This window comes from Dipodomys merriami, unplaced genomic scaffold, assembly GCF_024711535.1.
Source record: "Dipodomys merriami isolate MVZ:Mamm:240054 unplaced genomic scaffold, mDipMer1.0.p SCAF_37, whole genome shotgun sequence".
Lineage (NCBI taxonomy): Eukaryota > Metazoa > Chordata > Mammalia > Rodentia > Heteromyidae > Dipodomys > Dipodomys merriami.
In genome coordinates, this window is record NW_027205270.1 from 667205 (window position 1) to 691660 (window position 24456).

At 36.5% G+C, this 24456-nt stretch overlaps 1 protein-coding gene across 2 annotated transcripts in view; it reads left to right on the plus strand.

Annotated features, from left to right (window-relative positions):
* The first annotated feature begins 269 nt into the window (after positions 1-269).
* Znf638 (zinc finger protein 638) overlaps positions 270-24456 on the plus strand; it is a 75091-nt gene continuing 50904 nt past the window's right edge. Inside the window, exons 1-5 of one of the 2 annotated variants that reach the window (XM_069988935.1) lie at positions 270-366; positions 10872-12387; positions 17317-17378; positions 22050-22088; positions 23069-23367. In XM_069988935.1, coding sequence (XP_069845036.1) covers positions 11074-12387; positions 17317-17378; positions 22050-22088; positions 23069-23367 — 1714 coding nt within the window. In that variant the 5' untranslated portion in view covers positions 270-366; positions 10872-11073. Of the gene's footprint in view, positions 377-10871; positions 12388-17316; positions 17379-22049; positions 22089-23068; positions 23368-24456 lie in introns of both variants that reach the window. The other variant, XM_069988936.1, reaches the window with a different exon arrangement.

Sequence of the window (24456 nt, forward strand, 5' to 3'; positions counted from 1 at the left end):
AAGTATTGCTTATTTTGCTGTTATTGAAGGGAATAGGATCAGGGAAGACGGAACAGAGGTGATGATTTCGAGCCTGATTTGGCTGGGCCCCAGCACAAGCTTGTGATTTGGTTTAGTTCTACTGCAGGCCTCTGGGCCCGCTCCGGCACGCGGACGCCCCCTTCCGGAAGCAGGCTGCTTTAGCTCTTTTCCGTGCCCCGGGCGAGCGCGGAGCCGACTGTACGCAGGCGCCGAGATCAGTCGATGGCTCGCTGGGCTGGAGAGGCGCGCATGCGTATAGCTCTGTGTAGGCGGTAGCTTTTTCGGCACGCGACTGGAGACGAGTGCTAAAACTGTGGGGCGCGAATGAGATACCGCTGTTAGTCGGTAGGCATAGGTAGGACCGCTGCATTGTGGGGAGCAGAGGGCCGAAAAGCCGGGGCCCGAGGTGTGGGGGTCCCCAGCCGTTCCCGGGAGGTCCCGACTATTGTATTTGTGTCGCAGCGGCGGCGCACAAGATGGCGGCGGCGGGCAGCGGGCGAGGGCGGGAGGAGCTGGGGACCCCCGCGGTGGGAAGGGTAGCGGGGCGGCCCGCTCGGCTGTTCTGGGCCGTGCCGCCCTGAGGACTGGTCGGGGCGCTCGCGTCGGGAGCTGAGACCTTGGGTCGGGCGGAGCCTCTGACGCCGCTGCACCGGGCTGGGGAGAGAGAGCCCCGGCACGGCAGCCCCTTCCCCACCGGCGCGGGGCCCGCGGAGGCTGCAGGGCCTGTCAGCCCCGGAAGCGGGGCTGGGAGGGAGCGGCCGGGCCCTCAGGCCCCGAGGGGCGGCGGAGTTGGGGCCCAGCCCTTTGGCCCGTGACGTGGTGTCCGAAGCCTGGGGAGAAGAGCGTGTTTGTGTTTGGGCCGGGGAGTTCGGGGTGAGAGAACGTTGTGGTTCTGCTGCCTGGCGGGCCCGTGTTCCCGTGCCTACCTGCTGCGGGTAGGGGAGCGGCGGGGAACGTCACCTCTGGCGGGGGGCGGCCTCGGACGCCGCGGTGATAACTATTTCCACTTTTCTTAGCGGAGTCCCCAGTGCGGAACCTCAGTAGTTTGTTTGTGTGATCCTGAGCTGGGGGCCGCGTCCTGAGAGAGAACTCCTAGTGTATAAAACCGCGTACTCGATTCCGTGACATTTGAAACAGATCTTTTGTTGTTTGAACTAACCGCAGAGGGGGCTGCGGAGCGTGGCTTACATTTTGACAGAATTCGTTAATTGAGCTAGTCCGTGAGGAGGGCCTTAAAACTATTTTTCTTAATCTTAAAAATGTTCTCTTAGACGAAAATTGAGGGCTGGGAATGGGAGAAGAAATACTCGTAATGGGAAGGAGTTCTGAAAAAAAAATCACACAACTTTTCCTTGGATCCACTGGCTCGTGTTGATTCAGATTCTTTTCCTAATCACTTTTTGGAGTTGTGTATCTGAAATTTCGCTTTTCAGGTTACAAAGGGCTAAGTTATTTTTCGAGGATGTTGTGTGTACTGATTAAGATTCACATTTTAAAATAACCTGGAAAAGAATCCACACACACAAACATGAATTTTAGAAAAATAAACTTGTATAATCACGTTGCTTCAAAATTGCTTTAAGTAATTTTTAATAGGCATTCTAAATTTAGCGAGCTTATGCCTTTTTATACAAAATTTGACAGCATTTCTCCTGTATTTCACATTCATGTTTTTGCGAACTCGATTTGAAAATGTGTATCGCCTTATATATTGGTTGCATTTAAGTTTTACGTTATTTGTGTTTTGTATGGGATGTGTACAGTACAGCAGTAGTGTCCTGAAGTTCTCGTCCGTCATCACTTTATGGCTTTTTAGTACTTTTAAGGTGATCTCTGAAAATTTTGTTTTTATGTGGTGAAGAAAATGAGACACAGATGATTTAGTGGAAAATAGAATAGGCTCTGGAATTAGATCTGGATTTGAATTCCTGTTTTCTTTGTACTATATTTGTGACACTTTGGGTAAGTTATTGTAGTCTTTCTGATCTTTTGTCTTGTTCTCTGTAAGGTATTGACAACTTGCGTGAATTTTTTTTGTGAATATTGAAACTGTGTGGGAAGTTTCTGTCCACTGGCACATAGCAGGTTCTAAGCAATTTTTAGCTATTAATTCATTTAAACTTTACAATGGTTAGGTAGCATCTTCTCATGAAAAAGTATGGCCTAGCTTAAAGCTGGGTGTTGATGACTCACACTTAAATCCTAGCCACTCGGAAGGCTGAGAGCTGAAGATCGCAGTTTGAAGCCAGCCTGGGCAGGAAAGTGACATGTAACTACCAAAAAGCTGGAAATAGAGCTGTGGCTCAAGTGGTAGAGTGCTCGCCCTGAGCAGAAAAAGGTCAGGGACAGCACCCAGCTCCTGAGTTCAAGCTCCAAAACCAGAAGACACACACAGCCTTAAAGAAATATACATTAGTAGAATTTTACAGGTTGAAAGATCTTTCTTTCATTATTTTTCTGCTCCTATAAACTTTATACTTCTTTTTGCATTTATCAAATATAATACTGTATTTACATGGTTATGTTAGCCTTTAAATATAAGTGGTAGTGGTGTGCATTACTGATGAATTCAGTAAACAGTTACTAAAGTCAGGTCTCTAAATTATGCTCTTTCTACTGTGCCTTAATGTATATTGATATTACTTGAACAAATCTGTTCAAATTTTTAACAGAATGCTTTACATACTAAGAAACAGTGCAGCCAGTATGTGTTCCCAGTAATACAGGTCTGTTTTTGCAAGGTAACCGTACTAATAAATGTCATTTGGAGATCCTCTGAATTGAAAGCATATTTGTCCCAAGTAATTAATTTCTTGCTAATAAATCCTTATTTGTATCCAACTTGTTTATTAGATTTTTCGATGCTTTATTAAGTGTGTAATTTGTGATTGAAAAAGAAAGGAAAATAATAAGAAAAATGAGAATAATGGAAAGAAAGAGTAATGAGAAGGCGAGGCATAGAAATAAAATCCATGGGTGTAATAATAATGAAGGTTAAGAATAATAGGTTTGGGATTGAAAAGAACGGTCAGGGAATAGGTGACATACAGCTTTAAAGTACATTTATTTTCTTGGTGCTTGTGGTTATATCTATTTCGAATTTTTTTAAACTCCTTAAAAACCAAATTCTAATTGTTACTCTATACCTGTATTTTTATACCTTTTTCTGTCTTATTTCCACATTTTTCATTTTAGTAAACTTTCATCTAGCTTTCTTGTCTATATTGAGTGAAAGTTGTCAACTTTCCTCTTTTGAATTTTTCATTATTTAAAAAATAGGTTTTTGTTTTTTGACTTTTTTTCCTTTAGATTTTTTTAAAAAACAGAGTCCTGCAGCTGGGTGCTGTTGGCTCCTGCCTGTAATCCTAGCTACTGAAGAGGCTCCAAGCCAGTTGTGACTGGAAAGTCATGGAGACTCTTATCTCCAATAAATCACTCAGAAAAAAGCCTGAAGTCACTCTGTGGCTCAAGTGATTGAGTGCTAGCCTGGAGCAAAAAGAAACTCAGGGACAGGCCCAGGTTCAAGCTCTAAGACAGGCATTAAAAAACAAACAAAACCCAACCAAAACAAGGTCTTGCTTTGTAGTTCAGACTGGCCTCAAACTTGAAATCTTCCCAAGTACTGGGTTTAGGTGTGTGTGGCTTAATTTTTTTTTTTAATGGAAGATCTAAAATACATTACAATTCTATAACAATTGACCCACATACTTAACCACTCAGTTTCACTAATTAGAAACATGTCAGTCTTAATTTTGTCTTATCTCTACCCTCCACCCTATTTTTAAGTAGATGGCGTCTTAGTTGTATTATATAGCTCAAATTTTTCTCAAATATTTAGGAAAAAACATTTTTGTAAAAATGGTCATAAATAACTGTTAATGACCAGTAATGGCTAATAATTCTTAATATCAAATATGCACAGTAGTAAAATTCTTGCAGTTGTATCTCATATACTACACATGTGTATGTATGTATATATGTAAAATTTGCTGGAGTCAGTATCCAAGTAAGATGTATAATTGGAGCAAATTTTTAAATTGTTTGCCGTTCAGTTGTTTGACATATCTCTCAAGTCTTTATAAGCTCCCTGCCTACATTTTCTTATTTATTGTGAAAACACTTGCATTTTATACATTAAATAAAATATAAATAATGCTTTGCTTTATCAGCATCTGAATCATTGAATTTTGATATGACTTTAAAGTGTTTTCAGTAGTTGTTCTCAGTTTGGCACTACTGAAAAATGGTGAAAGTAGTGAACTAATTTCTATTTCTAATATATTGTAAATTTAAAAATTACTCATATCTTAATAAAAGGAGCAAATACCTACCTGCTTCTTAAGTAAAACATTTTATCTTCTTATCTAACATTTTAAGCACCTGTTATAAGTTCTAATGACATTCTGAGTGAGTACTGTTTTTATATTCATTTTCAAATGATGAAATGTGCTTGCGTTGATCTGTTTGCTTAGGGTCCACACAGTTAGTAAGCAGCAGAACTAGAATTGAAACACTGAATATAGGGTCAGAGTTAAATATTTTGCTATATTACCTCTACAGTTGAGTTACTTAAATGTTAAATTTTGCTTATGGGAGTAAACCAGTTTTGCATGAAATCATTCACTGGCACCCCTCCTAAGCAGGGTGGATATGTTCAAATCAGTGGAAATTTCCCCAAAGATTATATTATGGGTTTCGTAATGGGGATGACTAATCTTAAGTAGTTAGAGATGGTACATGATGTAGAAAAGTAAGGGCCAAATCCAAAAATGTGTTTGGGGCTGATGCTGTTTATTATATTGCCAAGTTTTCTGTCTTTTGTTACACTTGTTTAAATATCTTTCACTTAGTATACAATTAAGTTCTTGTCTAGTGTTTTTTTTTGGGGGGGGGGAGTCCGGTTGTGGGGCCTGAACTCTGGGCCTGGGTGCTGTCCCTCAACTCTTCAGCTCAAGGCTAGCGCTCTACCACTTGAGCCACAGCGCCACTTCCGGCTTTTTTCTTTTTTCTTATGTGGTGCTGAGGAATTGAACCCAGGGCCTCATGCATGCAAGGCAAGCGCTCTACCACTGAGCCACCTTCCCAGCCCCTTGTTTAGTATTGTACATACTGGTGGGGCCATTCAGGTCTTTTGAATGAATTTAAGCTCTGAGTGCTAATAGGAATCAGTTCTCTCCCTCTTTTCTTACACACAAACACAAACTTTTTCCTGTTTATGATTTGATAGTAAGTTGCAGATAAATGAGACCATTCATCTCCAAATACTTTAGTGTGTATTTCCCAAGAATAGAATGTTTTATAGTGCAGTTATCAATCTGACATGGATAAAATTGTTTTTATTCTGGTTTTGTCATTTCACCTATACTGTCCTTCATCACAACTCCCTCACCTCCAGCACAGGATCAGTTTAGGATTAGATACTGCATTTAGTTGTCACATCTCTTTTGTCTTTCTGATTCTGAAACATACCTATAACTGTCCTTTTGTAAAGTTGACATTTTGAAGAATGTAGTCTGCTTTGCTCTTTCTTGAGAGAACAGTTTTTTGTTTGTATGATATTTCCTCGATTAAGATTCAGATTATGCATCTCTGGGCAGAAAAATCACATGGTATGTTCTTACAGTATCAAATCAGGAAGATCATGATGTCTCATGAGCCCCTTACCAGTTATACTATGTTTAGTGATATGTTTGGTTAAAGTGTTTTCTGTGGGACAGCTCTTTTAAGACAAAATATCCTCTCATCATTTTCCTGAGTTTTAGCTTGTAACACCTCATGATTTTTCCCTGAGCCATTTTTGACTGATAGTTTTTAAGTGATGAGTTTCCAACTCCAGCTGTTCCTTTACATTTATTAATCAATACTCAGCACTCAGTAAGGGCCTTCCCTTCTCCATTTATTAAAATTTTTTGTATGTAATGGACTCCTGGACTATTCGGTACTTTATAATTTTATTAGTGTTAGGGTCTTGCTTTCTATGTTTATATTTATATGTCTTCTACAATAAGAGCCCTGGATTACAGCATCATCAAATGCACAATTCTGCAGTAATATAGCTAAAATAGTTTTGAAATTCCTTTGTTTATATTAGTACCAAAACCCCCAAACCTACTAAAAGGAGCTCTATCAAAATTGAGTATATAAACTGCATAGTAGATTTCATAAATTATGTAGATTAGTTTTCTTTTTCCCCACTAATTGTGTTGGGATATTCTCGCCCTTGATTTATTTAAAAAAACATTTATTGTTGACTTGATTTTAGAGGTCAAAGCCACATAATATCTATTCCATGAAATATTCCCATATCCTTTATATAATTACTGTACATAACCCCTTAAAGGTAACTAGCTTCATTATATATTCTCTTTTTGTATCTTGTAAAGACTTTAGGAGTATGGCACTTACATAACACATTCAGATTAGATTTGTTTGCTTAAAGATTTTGGAACCTACTTTAGGCATTGGGGAACATATTTGGGTCCAGTGCCTTCAAAATGTGATAACCAAATTTGACAAGGAGGGCAAAGATGCACTTAGAACTGGATGTTGAATGTCATCAATAATTGTATTTACCTCATGGTCCTATTATTGTTTATTGTGCCTTTATTTTAAGTGCTTATTTTCTTAGTAAAGTAGTATATATGGTTTTTATAAACATTCACCACTTTTTATGTTTCTACTTCAAAAAACATCACATGGATGATATATTCCAACTTGAGTTGGGTAGTTTTTCTCAAACTAAGTCTGTTGAATTTATTATGAGTGGCAAGGTAGGCAGAACTACCACTGCATATATTCAGGAGCGCATCATTTACAATTAATATAATACTCTGCTGTAGAAACTTAAGTATGTACTGCACATAAAATTTTTAAATGTGATTTGTCTTTCAAAAATTTGCTTTAAAATAATATTAAATTATTGCTACTTGAAGTTTTTAATGCCTGGTTCTTAAAAAGTGATCAGTTCTTTTCATTAACATTTGTCTTTCATTTTCTTCAAATCTAAAGTCATATTCATCCATCCTTTTTAAGTATCAGTAATGTTTATAATTCTTTTATCATAGAAAGTAGTGTTTTTAATTGTTTTCACTTTAACCATTTCCTTCAAGGTATAACATTTTTGTATTTTAAAATCTATGTATTCTCTACATTCATGATACCTTAATTGTGACTTACATATCTTTTGTGAGATAAGAAAGAACAAATTCAATGGGTTGAGTGGATCTATGTTGTAGGAAAGATAAACAAATTGTCAGACTGAGGAAAACAATGTATTTTAGCTTTTGTGATTGAAGAATTAAACTCTTGAGTTAACTGATCATTTTAATAATTATGTTCCTTAATGAAAGTAAGTGAAGTTGTATATTCAGACACAGTGCTCCAAAAGCAGCATCAAATAAAATGTGTATATATGACTAGAAGATTAAAATGATATAAAGTTAAACTGATAATTCTCTTCTTGGTAAATTTAAAAAAAATATTTTCTGCATGTTATAAGGGTAACTTTTCTCTTTGTGGGGGAAGGTAAAATAACTAGAAAAAGTGGTGAATATGATCAAAGTACATTATGAACATATGAGAAAATATAATGAAGCATATGATTTTGTACAATTACTATATGCTAATAAAGCTATGAAAATGTTATAAAATAAATTTAAATGTTATATGTATTGACTATCACATGAAAAGAACACAAAGGCAGATGTAGGTGCTGTTGTGATTTTGCTGTTAGTTGTTTTATAAGATGTTACTTCTTGGTAAACTCAATTCCTTTTGCTCTTTGGGTTGATATGGGAGCTCAACTGAGATAACTGTTAAGTACTTTATTAATCAGGGAAACCCTTCTTGCTTGCATCAGGAATGTACTTTCTGCTATTTGTTTTTAAAAGAATGATTATTGACACATTGAATTTTTTAGCTTTTTAAAAGGACACTGAAGAGAATTTTAAATTGCTATTTAACAAAATAAAATAGTTCAAATGTTTTGTGACCATTAAATGTCCTGGTTTTGAAAAATACTATATGTGGAAAAATATAAGTTTAAAATAGTACATGGGCTAGGGATATAGCTCAGTGCTACAGTTCTTACCTAGCATAATTGAGGCCCTTTGTTTAATTACTGGCTTCCCTTAGAAAGAAAAATCTGGGTACCAGTGGTTCATGGCTGTAATCCTAGATATTTGAGTAGCTGAGATCAGGAGGACCATGGTTTGAGGACAGCCTTGCAGAAAAGTTCATAACACGTTTTTCAACTGATGGTTGAAATCGTGGTTGTGTGCCTCTCATCCTAGCAATTTGGGAAATGGGAGGATTACAGTTCCAGGCTAGGCAGGGCAGAAAAGTTTGCAAGGTTCCATTGTAATGGAAAGAAGATAGGTATAGTGATGAACACTAGTCAGCTACAATGGGAAGCCTGAGATATAAAATAGGTGGCTTATGGTCTAAGTGTCTAAGCTGAGCAGGAAGCATCTCCAAATGACTAGCATCTTCAAAGGACTAGAGACATCACTCTACTGGACTAGAGACATCACTCTAGTAAGCCTAGTAAGCATGAGGCCCTGAGTTCATACCCCAGTATTGCCAAAACAAAACCCCCCAAAATAGGCACAAATGACAGTTCTAATTTCATACAATGAAGTTTGTAAATCCTTCCCTCTCCAACCACATGCACACACACATGCAGAAAATAAGACAATATATCATGGTATTATTTTACTCTTGATCATAGGTTTATTTATATTTGAAGTAGCTGGCCTATTTTGTCTACACAAAGTATTTTGAGCCTGTGCTCAGGTAATTCTGAACAATGATACCCAAACTGACTGTACAAAATGAAGCGTTCATTTATAATGTTGATATATATGTATATTAGTACATGTTTATTAAACATTAATATTTTTGACATTAACATTGCTCACACTAAAGTATTTGAAAAGAACATTTATATGAGCACAAAAACATGTTAGTAAATTCACTTGGCTTTGGTGGTCAAGGAAGGTTTGCTGGAGACTGATCTTGTAGATGAATAAAATTAGCATTCAAGGGTTTTTGTTTTTGTTTTTTAAACGGGGAAATAAAAAGGAATAGGAAGGGAAGAATATAGGCAAAAGCCTAGCTGGAGTAAGTGTCTGGTAGAACTAGCAAAATAGAGATTGGCTCCGTTGCTTGATTAAGAAATAAAGGGAATGAGAGAGATACTCTTGTCTTTGAACAAGAGTGTTGTGAGAAAAATGTTCTTTTACAAAAATTATGTTGGCAACACGAAAAAAGGTTGGAATGGGGAATGTTAATCCAATGATGCTTATTTCCTAACTAAATAACATTTCACTAGTATGAATAAAGAAAGCATATGTGCACACACACACATATACACACACAAAATTGTTGCTTGAACTAGTGAGAGAGAGGTAATCAGCAGATAAGATCCACAGTATTTCTATTAGGAGACACAGTGTCTCAAGACCTCCTATTGCTGTTAGGCATAAAATAGTGACTTGATCAAAAGGCATAATGCACGGGGTCCATATGTATAATATGTGCTTTTCTAAAAAAAAATAACAAAAAAGGAAGGCGGGTCTGTGGTTGCTGACCTTGGTCCTGAATGGTAGTTAAAGTACTACTTGTAGAAGTTGCTTGGATAGGGCTGGGAAGGTGGCTCAGTGGTAGAGTGCTTGCCTTGCATGCATGAGGCCCTGGGTTCAATTCCTCAGCACCATATAGAAAAAAACCGGAAGTGGCCTTGAGGCTCAAGTGGTAGAGTGCTAGCCTTGAGCTGAAGAGCCAAGGGACAGCGCTCAGGCCCAGAGTTCAGGCCATGACCGACCAAAAAAAAAAAAAAAGAAGTTGCTTGGATTGGATTTGTGCAGCACTTTGCAGAATGGTCAGCAAAGTGCTAACAGTTTCTAGAAACTAACACACTCTTGCTAACATCTGTTAGCTAAGAAGGGAAATTGGTTTTGTTACATATATTGTTGTCTATTACAACCACTTCCATGCTATTGTATTTGATTTGTTAGACTCTAGTAAAGTTACTGGCAACAAATTTTATCTTGCAAGAAACAATTGTCTAATAGTAATGTAAGTATGTTTTAATTGCCATATAGTATTATATAAATAGGAAGGCTGATTCACAGGAAGAAACTATCTTACCAAATGAATCTTTTCTTTTCTTTTCTTTTTTTTTTTTTTTTGTTGGTCCTGGGCCTGGGCGCTGTCCCTCAGTTCTTCTGCTTAGGGCAGGTGCTCTACCACTTGAGCCACTGCACTACTTCCAGTTTTCTGTGGTTAATTGGAGATAAGGGTCTCGAGGACTTTCCTGCCCAGGCTGGCTTTGAACTGTAATCCTCAGATCTTAGCCTCCATATAGCTAGGATTACATACATGAGTCACCGGTACCTGGCTGCAAATGAATCTTATAAAACTTTGAAGTTACATTTCTTTCTTTCACTTGTTTGTCTGATTATATACAAATCAGTTGTGTGTGCATATCTAAATATTTTAATACCTTCATCTTTTTTTTTCAGTATTAAAGCATGAAATAAATCCTCACTGTGTTTCAAGATTATTTAAAAGGACTTGTAATCACAACTCAGCACCTAGGACAGCACCCAGTGCAACACAATATACATGAACTCTGGCTTGAGGTTTGGGGGTTTGTGTTATGAATTTGGGAGTTAAAAGAAGAGAAAGTTTTAGGGAAAATTTAAAATCCTTATACCCTTACTCTAAAAGTATATGAAATACAGAATGGTTTCATGGCTTGATTTCAAAATGTTTTACACTGGCTGTAGAACCCACATCATGAAGTAGTTTGAATTAAAATGATCTAATATTTGTGTTTTAACTTTCAGCTTTGTGTTATTCTTGGAAAATTTCGCACCACTTGTGAATTCCTTGAACCTGGGCATTGCAAACCCACTTCTGTTGGGCCCATCTCCTTTGCACTTTGCTCAGATTAAGACTCAGTTGGCGCTTCAGCAGCTGAATGCCGTTGCCTCACATGGTTCAACACCACCTTATACTTTATTAAATCAGGCATTCTTGAAAGTAGCCATGTCCAGACCCAGGTTTAATCCTCGAGGAAACTTTCCACTTCAAAGGCCACGAGCACCTAACCCTTCTGGGATGAGGCCTCCAGGACCATTTATGAGACCTGGATCTATGGGTCTACCAAGATTTTACCCAGCAGGGAGAGCCCGTGGAATTCCACACAGATTTGCTGGCCATGAATCTTACCAGAACATGGGACCACAGAGAATGAATGTTCAGGTAACTCAACACCGAACTGATCCAAGATTGACCAAAGAAAAATTGGATTTTCATGAAGCACAACAAAAGAAGGGAAAGCCTCATGGTAGCCGGTGGGATGATGAGTCTCACATATCGCCTTCAGTGGGAGTGAAACAGAGTTCTATAACACAGGTTACAGAGCAGAGTCCCAAAGTACAGAGCCGTTATACAAAAGAGAGTGCCTCAAGTATCTTAGCAAGTTTTGGATTATCTAATGAAGATCTAGAAGAACTTAGTCGCTATCCTGATGAACAGCTAACTCCTGAAAATATGCCATTAATTTTAAGGGATATAAGAATGCGAAAAATGGGGCGCCGATTACCTAATTTACCTTCTCACAGCAGGAATAAAGAAATGCTCGGTAGTGAAACAGTTTCAAGTAATGTGATTGATTATGGGCACGCAAGCAAATATGGCTACACAGAAGATCCACTTGAAGTACGTATTTATGATCCTGAAATTCCAACTGATGAGGTCAAGAATGAATTTCGGTCACAGCAGAACATTTCGTCATCTGTTCCTACTCCAAATGTTATATGTAATTCTATGTTTCCTGTTGAAGATGTATTTCGCCAGATGGACTTCCCCAGTGAGTCCTCCAATAATCAATCATTTTTCCCAGTTGAGAGTGGAACCAAGATGTCAGGCTTACATATTTCAGGACAGTCAGTCCTTGAACCTGTAAAATCCATCAGCCAACCCATTAGCCAAACAGGTAGTCAGACAATGAGTCAGTCTCTGATTCCTCCATCTATGAATCAGCAACCTTTTTCATCTGAAATAATTTCAGCTGTAAACCAGCAAGAACGGATCACACATAAACCTGTGATTAATTCAGCTACTGTACATGTTGGATCAAGAGGAAGTAAAAAGAATTACCAGTCTGAGACTGACATTCCCATTCGGTCTCCCTTTGGGATTGTTAAAGCATCATGGCTACCAAAGTTTTCACATGCTGATGCTCAGAAGATGAAGAGACTTCCAACCCCTTCAATGATGAATGATTATTATGCAGCATCTCCAAGAATATTTCCACATTTGTGTTCTCTGTGTAACGTAGAATGTAGTCATTTAAAGGTGAGTGTTTTTAAAGATCACTGTATGCTGCTCAGCGCCCACGTTTTCTCTAAATTCTGAAATGTATGCTGGTGTTAAAGAGACATTAAGGAAATGACAGAAATTAAGTGTTTTCATTGCAAATCTTCATGTTTAATTGAAATCTTAAGAAGCTATGACCTTATTACCAAATTGAGTGTTAGTTTTTTTTACTTGTGTTATTAGGCATATCACATAATTTGTCCATTATTTTGAACTTTGAATTATCCTACTTACGCAACATGAAATTTATCTAACATAAACTTTGTACTCATAACACAATACTACATAAGAAATGTTTAAGATCTGTTTGCATGCAAATATGAAGACTTGGTATAATCCATTTGTAGTGCATATTTTAAGAGACAGTGTCTTACAGCCTTGCACATACCTTTTTGGAGCTAAAGATATTTAATGTTTTAACTGTTTTCTGATTTTGTATGGTCCAGTGATTGTTATTTTGTGGTATTTGTCATGGAAGAGCTTCATAAAATAATTTCATAGCAAAAAATGAATCATGATGCACTAATTATATGAATTAGTTGTGAGCTCAGAAAATAAGATAAAATGAAACATGGAGAAGAAAATAAAAAAATAAGCTTTATAGTACTTTTTTGGTTAGTATAGTTACAAGGAAATATTTTGCAGAGCTGCTGAAAAGTAGGTGTAATGCAGAATATATATCTTCTTTGACAGTAATCATTGATAGATATGAGCAGGTATTCTCAAATAAATTTTATATGTTTGAGAACTAGTGGTTCTTCTGTTTGTAATTTGTAGATTTAGGTGGTACATGGTGAGGAAGGAATGTAAAAGCTTTGATTCAAGGCCATATCCTTGAATTGTGTACTTCAAAGAGGTTTAACAAATTTGTGGGCAGCTGGCTCAGGTGGTTCATGCCTGCAATCCTAACTACTAAGGAGGCTGAAATGTAAGGATCACAGTTTGAAGCCAGCTGCAGCAGAAAAGTCTATGAGACTTTTATCTCCAATAAGTTACTCAGAAAAAGCTGGAAGTGTTGGTGTTGCTCAAATGGTAGAGCACGAGCCTTGAGCATAAAGTGGCTCAGATAGCACCCAGGCCCAGAGCTCAAGCCCTAGGACCAGCATAAATAAGTAAATAAATCTGTAGGCATTTACTGTCTTGTTACTTTTTCCTCCTCCTAATGCTGCCCATTTATTCCCTTTTATCTGCTCATCATGTTTGAGTCAACAAGAATCTGATACCTAAATTTGTGACTCTTGCATTAAAGTTAACACCAACATAAGAACACAACATTCTGGACAGGGAGTATACCTCAGTGAGAGAGTGCATATGCTTAGACCATATCAGGCCCCAGGTTCAATCCCAGTTACAGAGAAGCAAACATTCTATTCATTTTAAGAAATTGGTTAAAATCTAGTAAAATAATAGTTGCCTTATCCCACCAAAAGAAATAAACTATACCTTGAAAAACATACAATTAGCTCTGGCCTAAGTATTGAATTGACTATATTAGGCTTTCTATCATACTGTGACTGGGCATACTACAATATTTCCACTTATTTTGAATTTAGTTGTACTGAAGAAAATATATCTTTAAAAACTTGAAGTTTTGTTTTGTAGCATAGAAAAGGATATATTTTCTCTGTATATTGATACCAGTTTTGGATCTGGATTCTGTATTGAGGGCTAGGACAGAAGTAAGGAGCTATATACAATTTAGATGTTTCTAAGCACTCTTATACAGTCTTCATTCACTCAAGGCATTTTTTAAAAATTAGAAACAAATGGCTTGGTAATTTTTTAAAACTTGTTTGGATATGCTATAGAGGAAAGATTTAGTGTTTTCTGTATTTCAGACTCATCAAACTGGCATCAGTTTACATATATATATATTATATATATATATATGTAGTATATCTAACAGTATGTGATTTAGAAGATAAAAGCTTGTAATCCAAGCCATTCAGGATCATGAGGAGCATGAGGAAGATGTAGAAAGATGGTGATTTGAGGCTTGCTCTGTCCCCAGACCCTATCTGAAAGATGTGCAAACCAAGCCAGGTGCCAATGGCTCACACCTGTACTGTAATCCTAGCTACTCAGGAGGTTGAGACTTGAGGATAAAGGTTCAAAGCCAGCCCAAGCAGGAAAGTCCCTGAGACTCTTATCTCTAGTTAATCATAGAAAAAGCCAGAAGTGGTGCTATCGCTAAGGTGATAGCCTTGAGCAAAAAAGGATGAGGGCATGACTCAAATAGTACTTGAGTGTAAACCCCAGGAATCCTAACTCCACCGTAGCAGTATATAAATACACTTCCTGCATTATCTAACTTAACTCTAGTTAGATAAGAATAATGGAGTGACCATTATTAAATGCTCTAAGTCTGTTTGAATTAGGAGAGGAGTTCATGGAATAGTTTGATGAAGGATCTTGAAATAAGGAGTAGGCTTTAGATATACCTATCTGAGGGGAGGGGGAAACCTTCAGATGGAAGCAAAGGTCTTGAGAGGAGGCTACATTGTGATAGTCTGCAGTGATGAACATAGTAAAAATGACTTTGAAGGGCCTTGGAAGGCTAGCCTAAGGGGTTTAGATTTGAGGTGAGAGGACATACTAGGAAGCTAAGTTTCTTGATATGTCAAGTGATATATTGGAAATGTTTTAAGGAAAGCCTAAGTGTGCAAATGAATAGAAACAACAGATGAGATAAGGCAACTGGTCGGGCACTTCTTTAATAGATATTCAACTGTTAGACAGTAAAAGCCTACGTTAATAAGATAAACATTTGAGAGGGAAGAAAAACCACGTAGTGATCATTAGACCTTATATAAATATTGTCATTAAAAACACATACCTTTTAATGCTACAACAGATAGGGACTTATTAAGTAATGAATTCTTCACTACTTGAATGGCTAAATGTTAGTGGGTGAACATGGATTTAATTGGTACAAACTACCTCTTTTGTTTCTGTGTTTTATTTTGCTGCCTCATAAGTGTGTGTGTGTGAGTGTATTATTTAAATATGTAGCCAGTAAATGTGAATTACCACGTGTAAGTTTTTTTCCTACCAAGTATATCTGACAATGTCTTTGCTTTCTATCTTTTAGTCTTTCAGTTATATCCTTAAAATAGAGTTTGAAAATGTGTAGGAGTATAAAATCAAATGCAAAATGAATTTCCTTTCTGAATTGGGGTTCAAGTTTTAGAGGAGCTTTTCTTATTTTTTTTTCTAAAATATTTTATTTGGTTTGAGAAGGTATTGGTTGATATTTTTTTTTAGGTATAGGAAGATAGGAGAACAAGTTTGGATGATAGGTATTTTCACAGTTTGAATCTAAGCCTGTATAAATCTACACTCTTTGCAGCATCTTCTCCTTAATAGGTTAGTATTACTTTTTTCCTGGAGAGGCAGTGCTGCTTTTGAACAGTTAACTAATCTGGTTATTGTTACTGGAGAGATTAGAAATTGGGGTGGCATGAGTATATGAAGCAAGTGAGTAGTATTAGTAAAATAAGCCTGTTAAAAGAGTATTGTGTGTGTATGTGTTGAATTAAAGTGTATGTCTTAAATAGGAGGCTGTCACTCAGCTGATAGTTGCTAAAAAATGCATATACAATATTATATCTTCATACTTTTTAAGAAAAATTGAAAAATTGGGTATGAGGGTAAAAATCTCTGGAGTTCTCAATGTTGGCAACTTTTTCAAATAAAACATTTTACAGCCCAAATAAATCATGCCCAATTCCCTGCCTGATAGTGTGTCTGTTTGATATAAACAATATCCAATTTATATGAAAGACATGGGTTTAGTAGTACCTTTGGAAACTGTTAATCTCTTTTAGCTTTTTATTTGTATCACTGAGGATGATAAGCAAACATTTATGTAGTGTACTCACAATTAATCCATTAGACATAGTGGTTCAGAGTTTGTTCTAACTTGTTGCTATGTGTTGCAATCATGCTTTTCAAACAGTTCTTACCAAGGCAGAATCCAAAGTTAGTGTCAACTGCAGTTTAACTGGGGAAACTTAGCAATGATCTAAACTTGAGGGAAGTTTTTAAAATACAGAGCTGTTTAATAAATATTTTACCTTTCCAAATGCTGGAAGAACAATAAAACATTAAGTGGTTAACATGTTGTTCTTAATTAACTGTTTCACTTTGGAGGATGTATCTTTCAACACTGTATGGGCTTTTTCTCCTCTTAACGAAATATTTCTCCCTTCTAGGAATTATTTATGATTATACATTGTAATGTTAGGGGCAGATTTATTTGTAAGTGAAGCAATGTATAAGAAAGCATTTCATTAATTGTAGACCTCCATCTATAAGGGGCATTATGTTTTTGAAGTCATGTTGCTCTCCTTTGAATCTTAAAATAAGTTAGGTTTGATCAGTAGCAATTTTTCATATTTTAAAAAATATTTATTTCCCAATATAGCAATTTGGAATTCCGTTGGCTTGTGATGTGGGGTTTTTTTGTTATTGATATTACTAGTTTACATTTTAGAGGCATAACACATTAAGATGCTATATTTTGAAGGTACTGTGCCATAGATACCACTTTATAGAATTTTTGATGTTCTCTGGAATGTTTTTATACTTGAGGTAAGTTGTTTTCTAATGTTTTTATTTTCTCCAAATTTAAATTTATATTATTTTGAAATAAGTGTCCATGGGATATGATTTTTAAAGCATATTTTTATACTAAAATATTTTAAAAGGGATCATTGGGGTATGTTTTCATATGCATTTGTTCAGAGGCCTTTAATTTTTGTTGTGTACTTTTTATTGAGTAATCAAATGCTGTTTATAGTTAGGTATTCTAAATTAAAAATTTTTTTTCTATCATTGGACAAATCCTAACTCATTAGTCAGCATGAAAAATATTTTAATTTCAACACTTTTCTCCTTTTACAATAGGATTGGATTCAGCATCAAAATACATCTACCCATATTGAGAGCTGTCGACAGTTACGTCAACAGTAAGAACATTTTTTTAAATAAATGATGTATTTACAAAGTAGATAAGTTCATACATAGCTATTAAGATGATTTATTGTGATACTTTGTAAAAATATTTTAAAGCTTTGACCCATTAAAAATACTAACTTTGTAGAAGCATATTGAATACTTTTCCAAAAGGAAAGAATTCAGTATGACCCTTTCCTGACTCCATCCTAACTCACTTCTTAGTTGGTAGATTTTTTTTTTTTGGTTTTTGTTTTAATAACACTGGTTTATTCTTGATTGGATTGCCTTTTCCAGAATCATTTATGTATTTCAGATGTCAAGGTAGATAGCATCATTTCCTTCTATTATCTGTTTCTCAAAGGTTGAATAAAACCTAACTCAAACCATAGGTTGATATTTAATTTCTAATATAAAACTGTTCTCTGATTCAGGGCCTGTTGTTGTAATATATTTTGAATAAGGATGAACATTGTTTCTTTGGGGGGGGGGGGTCTGGTCGTGGGGCCTGAACTCTGGGCTTGGGTGCTGTCCCTCAGTTCTTCAGCTCAAGGCTAGTGCTCTACCACTTTAGCCAAAGCACCATTTCCGGCTTTTTTCTTTTTGCTTATGTGGTGCTGAGGAATCAAACCCAGGGCCTCAGGCATGCAGTCAAGTACTCTACCACTGAGCCACCTTCCCAGCCCCTGTTTCTTTACTCTTTAGTTTAATTTGCTGGTCCTGGGGCTTGAACTCAGGGCCTGGACACTATCCCTGAGGTTTTATTGCTTAAGGCTAGAGCTCTACCACTTGAGCCACAACTTCATTTCTAGCTTTTTGAGCTTTAATTGAAGATAGGCATCTCATGGACTTTTCTGCCCTGGCTAGCTTTGAAACCACAATCCTCACATCTCTGCCTCCTGAGTTGCTAAGATTGTATGAGCCACCAGCACCTGACTTCGGTATAATTTTAAAATAAAGCAGTTTATTAGCTTATTTAGCTGGGGAGTTTCAGAAGGCTGGGTCTAGTTTCAAGAACAGCTGAATTTGATTCTCAAAATTTTATGTCAGGAATACTTTATTTTGGGGGGGGGTGTTCTATTCAGCACAAGTATCATAAAAACAAACTCTAAATAGCTTCCTGTAGTTGTGGACTTAATCTGTAATGCTAATATTTCCAGGATTTTTTTTTTTTTTTAAGGAATTCTTTCCTCATAACTTCTGCAGAAGTCCTTCATCCTACTCTTTGGTCCACTTTAATTGTTCAGCTCTAAACCACTATAAAAGTGGTTATGGGAATAGGCTATACCACTTTTGTTGGTATCATGCCTTCTCTAGATACTGAGTGCAATAAGCTCTACTTGAGTCATACAGATCCTATAGACTAAAAGAAATTGGTCTTGGTTCCCTATATAGATGCTATCTGTCTCAGGATAAATAGATGATTTACAATAAACATGAAGGCAACTGTAAGTACTCATCATTGGTTTTAACTGTTTTTTGCCAGTACTGGAGCTTGAACTCAGAGTCTCACACTTATCTGGTCTTTTTGCTCAAGACTAGTACTCTACACTTGAGCCACTCCTCCACTTTGGTCTTTTGGTGGTTAATTGGAAAGGAGAGTCTCTTAATTTTGTCATCTGGCTGTCTTCAAACTGCAGTCTAATATTTTAGCCTCTGAGTAGCTAGGATCACAGGTATGAGTACCTTGTTATCATTGCATTTTAAATATTTTTATTCAAGTTTTGGAATTTCCTCAAGGGCCTCCAGTGGTTCTGGGAATTCAGGTCACCTACATTGTTCAGGAAGGTCTTAGTATGATTCTAAGATTCCAGATTCTCTATTGACAGAATAATCTCAAACTTAAAGATTTGGCTTTCTGGACATAGCTCCTGCTTTCTCAAAGATATATTTCATTTTTCACAATATTAAGTAACTGGAGCTGACCATATATAGAGAGAGTAGTAATCCATCAAGATAACCAGGGAACCAACCTCTAAGTTAAAAGGTATTTGTCAGAAGTTAACAGTAATCAGAGTTAACAGCAGTGGCATTCCAAGAATAGGGCATTAGGAATGGTCTTCCCAAACCATAGGTAATAAGTAGTAAACACTAGTGATGAGAAAACAATATTTAAAAATAATTGGATCCCTGTGTTGGACACTGAGGACATGCAGAAGATTAGCTTCAGCCTGAGTAGGCCTTGAATAGCACAACATCCCAGAGTCAGCGCAATTGACTTTTTGTTAAATTCTGAAAAGTTTTCTTCTAGAATGTCTTACATTCTGTACTTGACTATTTGTTTCCTCTATGTAATTTATTTATTTTAAAACAAATCTTCCATTATGCACTTATTTTTTTCCCCAGTTGTAGTGGAGTTTGAACTCAGGGCCCTGTACTTGTCAGGTAGGCAGTCTACCACTTGAGCCACACTTCCAGCCCTAAAATTTGTTCATTGTTACAGATACTTCAGAGATGATGTCTAATTGTATTGTATCACATTGGGACACAGACGTCAGTTACTTTTCTCTTAACCGTTTATGTTATTTACCTGTATGCTTCTAAAATAAGTTTTTGATTAATTAAGCAATACATTGTGTAGTGTTAAGCTCTGGTATACTGAGATGAGGCTGTTTCTGTAGGCAACCAGGTACAGATCTAAAACATAACCAACATTAAAGAAATTTTTTTAAGATAGTCTTGCTGTGTGTGGTCTAGGCTGGCCTTCAGTTTGGTATCCTTCTGCATGTACCTTCTGAATGTTGGGATTATATGAATGAACTGTCATACCCTGTTTTCCAACATTTAAATATAGTCTTCCAGGTCTTGTGAGATCTTCCTGGAGAGCTCCAGAAACTTATTGATATGTGTTCATAACCAACCATATTTCTAATGTGAGAGACTTGCACATTTTAAGTAGCTAACTTTAAGGTACATGGCTATTAAATGATAACATGTACAAACCTAGTTTTGTTTGATGGCAAATGCTTTGCTTCTAAACATGTCATAAGAATAGAAGCTTTGGTAGCTTCTTGGAAGCTATCCAATAATTATTTTTAAAAATATGGAAGTCAATGAAACAAAATTATCCATGTGTTGGAAATTGTGGACACAAGGTGATGGATACTTTAAAGTTGACTTTTTTTGTTTTTATAGTTTGTCACCTCATAGTAGAAGATAGTCCTGGCACTATTATCCACTCTCAACGCAAGAAGAAGGGAGCAGAAGTCTTCTTAGAATCCTATTAATCACCTTTTACTTAAGTCTCATTGGTTAGAACCCTTCACTGGCTATTTCCTAGACAAGCCGAGAAAGCAAACAATCAGTAGGTTTTGATCAGAGGTAGACAAAGAAAAGGAGAAGTGAAAATTACTGGCTTGACGTGTTAACAGTATTTGATGCAAATAGTGAGTGTTTTATTACTTCTAAAGTTTTTAACCTATTTTTATTTTCCCAATATGTGTTTTGTTGAGTTTACTACCTCCATTTTTCTACCTTTCATCTTGGTGCTGAAATTATATTCTTGAATATTAGTGATTTCAGTGATTTAATATAATCACTATGCTTTTATCTACTAGAGGACAGATTCTGCAGGAAAATTAAGGGTAAAGTCTTTTGAGGCTTCTATTATTCTGAGGTCTTCTCTTTTTTTCTGTAATTATTTCCTTTTTCTTCTTAAGTGTTGGTATACATAAGTTCTGTTGTCAACCCTCTTGTTTCTATGCCTACCCTTTGTTAGTCTCACTCTTTTTCCTTATGATTTTATTGTTATTGTTAAGGTGTTGTACAGAGGGGTCATCATTTTGTAAGTCAGGTAATGAGTACTTAAATGAAGTCACCCTTCCTTTGCTTCCCCCCAGTGTCCCCCTTTTACTCTTAAGACTACAGAGCTATTGCTTCTATATGCCTAATTTCTTATTATCTTAGTTCTCATCCTTCTAATTGCAGACATTCACAATTGTGAAAACTGTATTCTGTTGTCCTTGCTTTAGAAATATTCATGAGTTCCCTTATTATCCTTTATTTGTGTGCAACTTTGTTGCTTGATTTTCTGGTCTTCTACAATTTGGCTCAATTCATGTTATCCTTGCCAAGTTTTCTTCCTTATAATTTCTTTAAATCATTCCCATGCTGTAACAGAACTAGTTCTAGGGATAGAACCCTATGTTTTTGCCTCTATTACTTTTATTTGTATATTTTCTACTAGATGAAATCTAATATGTACCATGCCTGTTGATAGGTCTTTTTAAGTATTACCTGAAAAGCACCCCATTCTGTCAATTTTGTCCTGATTCCTCTTAGATGTATAATAAGAAACACCCTTCAAATGTGTTCTGTAAGAAGCCATATCAAACCATAATAATGGTGTCTGCTCGGGTTCTATAAGGTAGATGAACTACCTTCGTTCTCTTTTAACTCTATATCTAAGCTTGTATAGTGTACCATTTCTGTGCCTCCTAACTTTTTTATGTGTGCTGCTCACTTTTAATTAAATCTTTAGGCTTTGAAGAGTAATTTTACTAATATATATATTAGCATAATATCTTGATTATTAATTAGAAAAAATTATAATAAAATTTTTATATTTCAATATCCTATTAAATTTTTGTGTAAGTTTAGGCTAGTCCTGTTATATTTATTGCAGGTATAGATTGAGCCCCAATAGTCTATTTAAACTTTATTAATATTGTTTCTTTTCAAAATAGATACCCTGATTGGAATCCTGAGATTCTCCCGTCAAGAAGGTAAACAACTTTAAAATAGTGTTATTACTGGGTTTCGTTTTTCTTTTTCTTTTTGGTGGCAGTCCTGGTACTGAACATGGGTTCTGTCCCTGAAGTTTTTTGCTTAAGGCTAGTGTTCTACCACTTGAGCAAAAGCTCTACCACTTGAGCAAAAGCTCTACTTCTAGCTTTTTAGTGATTAATTGGGCATAGAGTCTCACAGACTTTCTTACCCAGGCTGGCCTTGAACCATAATCTTCAAATTTCTGCCTCCTAAGTAATTAGAATTACAGGTGTGAGTCACTGGCACTCAGAACTGGATTTCCTTTTAAGAGTACTGAAAAATTAGGCTGGGAACGTGGCTCAGTGGTAGAGTGCTTGCCTTGCTTGCATGAGGCCCTGGGTTCTATTCTTCAGTACCACATAAGCAGAAAAAGCCAGAAGTGGCGCTGTGGCTCAAGTGGTAGAGCGCTAGCCTTGAGTTGAAGAGCTGAGGGACAGAGCCCAGGCTCAAGAGTTCAGGTGCCACGACCAACAAATAAAAAGAGTACTGAAAAATTATTCTTTGAGATTGTGTCCTATTTGGATAATTTTTTCAAACAGTGGGCAAATGTAATCCTCAGCAAATTTTTTATATTCTAACTTAAATATTTAAATGTGATACTTTCTGTCAGTGAATTGCTTTATTTTATTCTGACTTTTATGCTTTGGAATCTTTGATTGCAAATGACTTGAACACTAGGAGTGGTCTTTAGTTAGTGCATGAAAAAAAGGCTAAGAAATGCATGATGAATCTTTGTGTAAAGTAGAAAAACGAGGGTTTGAAGCATCTATTTGTTCCAGACATACAAGACTGAATTATAAAAAACAGGTATTTTTGCTTTGCTTAACTATGTATATCAGAGTTTGGTATTAGTAGTTTCTTTTTAAGAAGGTACTACTGTCACCGAGTATAATCTAAATTTACTGAGTGTTTGATTTTTTTCCCCTCTGTTTTGTAGAAATGAGGGCAATAGGAAAGAAAATGAAACTCCAAGAAGACGTTCTCATTCCCCCAGTCCTAGGCATTCTAGAAGATCAAGCTCAAGTCATAGGTTTCGTCGATCTCGAAGCCCAATACGTTACACATACAGACCAAGAAGTCGAAGTCCAAGAGTATGCCATCGTTTCATTTCTAGATACAGATCCAGATCCAGATCACGTTCACCGTGCCGAATTAGAAATCTATTTAGAGGTAGTCCAAAATGTTATCGATCAGTTAGTCCTGAAAGGATATCAAGGAGATCAGTGAGATCATCAGGTACTTTGATGCCTATGAAATTGCTTGTTTTAACTAAAAATTTTAGCTCCTTGTTGTTTGGATTTTTAAAATGACACTTTCTATTTTATTAAGTTTTTTAAATTGCTGCATGAAATGGGATTGACATCTCATAGTTTGTTATTTTTGTAACTGGGAAAAGTGTGGAAGAGGGTTGGTTTGTAAGCACATTGTAGTTTGCCTTAATTATTGATTATAGATTTGCACGATTTCATTTTACACACTTTAAAAAATACTCATAATTTCAAGCCCCACGACCGACAAAAAAAAAATACTCATATTTGGGTTGGGAAGTTGGCTCAGTGGTAGATTGCTTGCCTTGCATGCATGAGGCCCTAGGCTCAACTCCTCAGTACCACAAAAGCAGAAAAAAGCTGCAAGTGGCACTGTGGTTCAAGTGGTAGGGCGGTAGCCTTGAGCTGAAGAGCTCAGGGACGGCACCCAGGCATAGAGTTCAGCCGCCCCATGAATGACAAAGAAAAGAAAAAAAATACCCATATTTAGGACAGATCTGTCTTAGTAATACTTAATATCTATTCAACAATCTGATGGTATGTGTTTAGATAGGTATATATACTCTACAATGAAAGATATCATTGTTATTGTTTAGAAAGAACTTTGAACATGTCTTTTGCTGTACTTAACATATGCTAGGATTGATTATAAATAGAAATAGTTACAAATGTATACAAATGAATATAGCAGTTCTTATCAGTAGTTACTATATATATATATATTTTTTTTTTTTTTTTTGGTCAGATCTGGAGCTTGGGCGCTATCTCTAAGCTTCTTTGGCTCTACTTTGAGCCACTTCCAGCTTTTTTCTGAGTAGTTAGTTTTTTGAGATAAGAGTTTCACTAGCTTTCCTGCCTGGGCTGGTTTTGAACTGGGATCCTCTCCTCTTAGTCTCCTCAATAGTTAGGATTACAGGCATGAGCCACCAGTGCCTTGCCTCCAGAACTTTTTAGAGTACTGTAAGTAGCTTTTCTCTGTACTGTGTTTGGAAAAACGCTAAGTGGTGATGCTTATCTCACTAATTTTTGTTGTTATTGTTTGATATTAGGAATTATT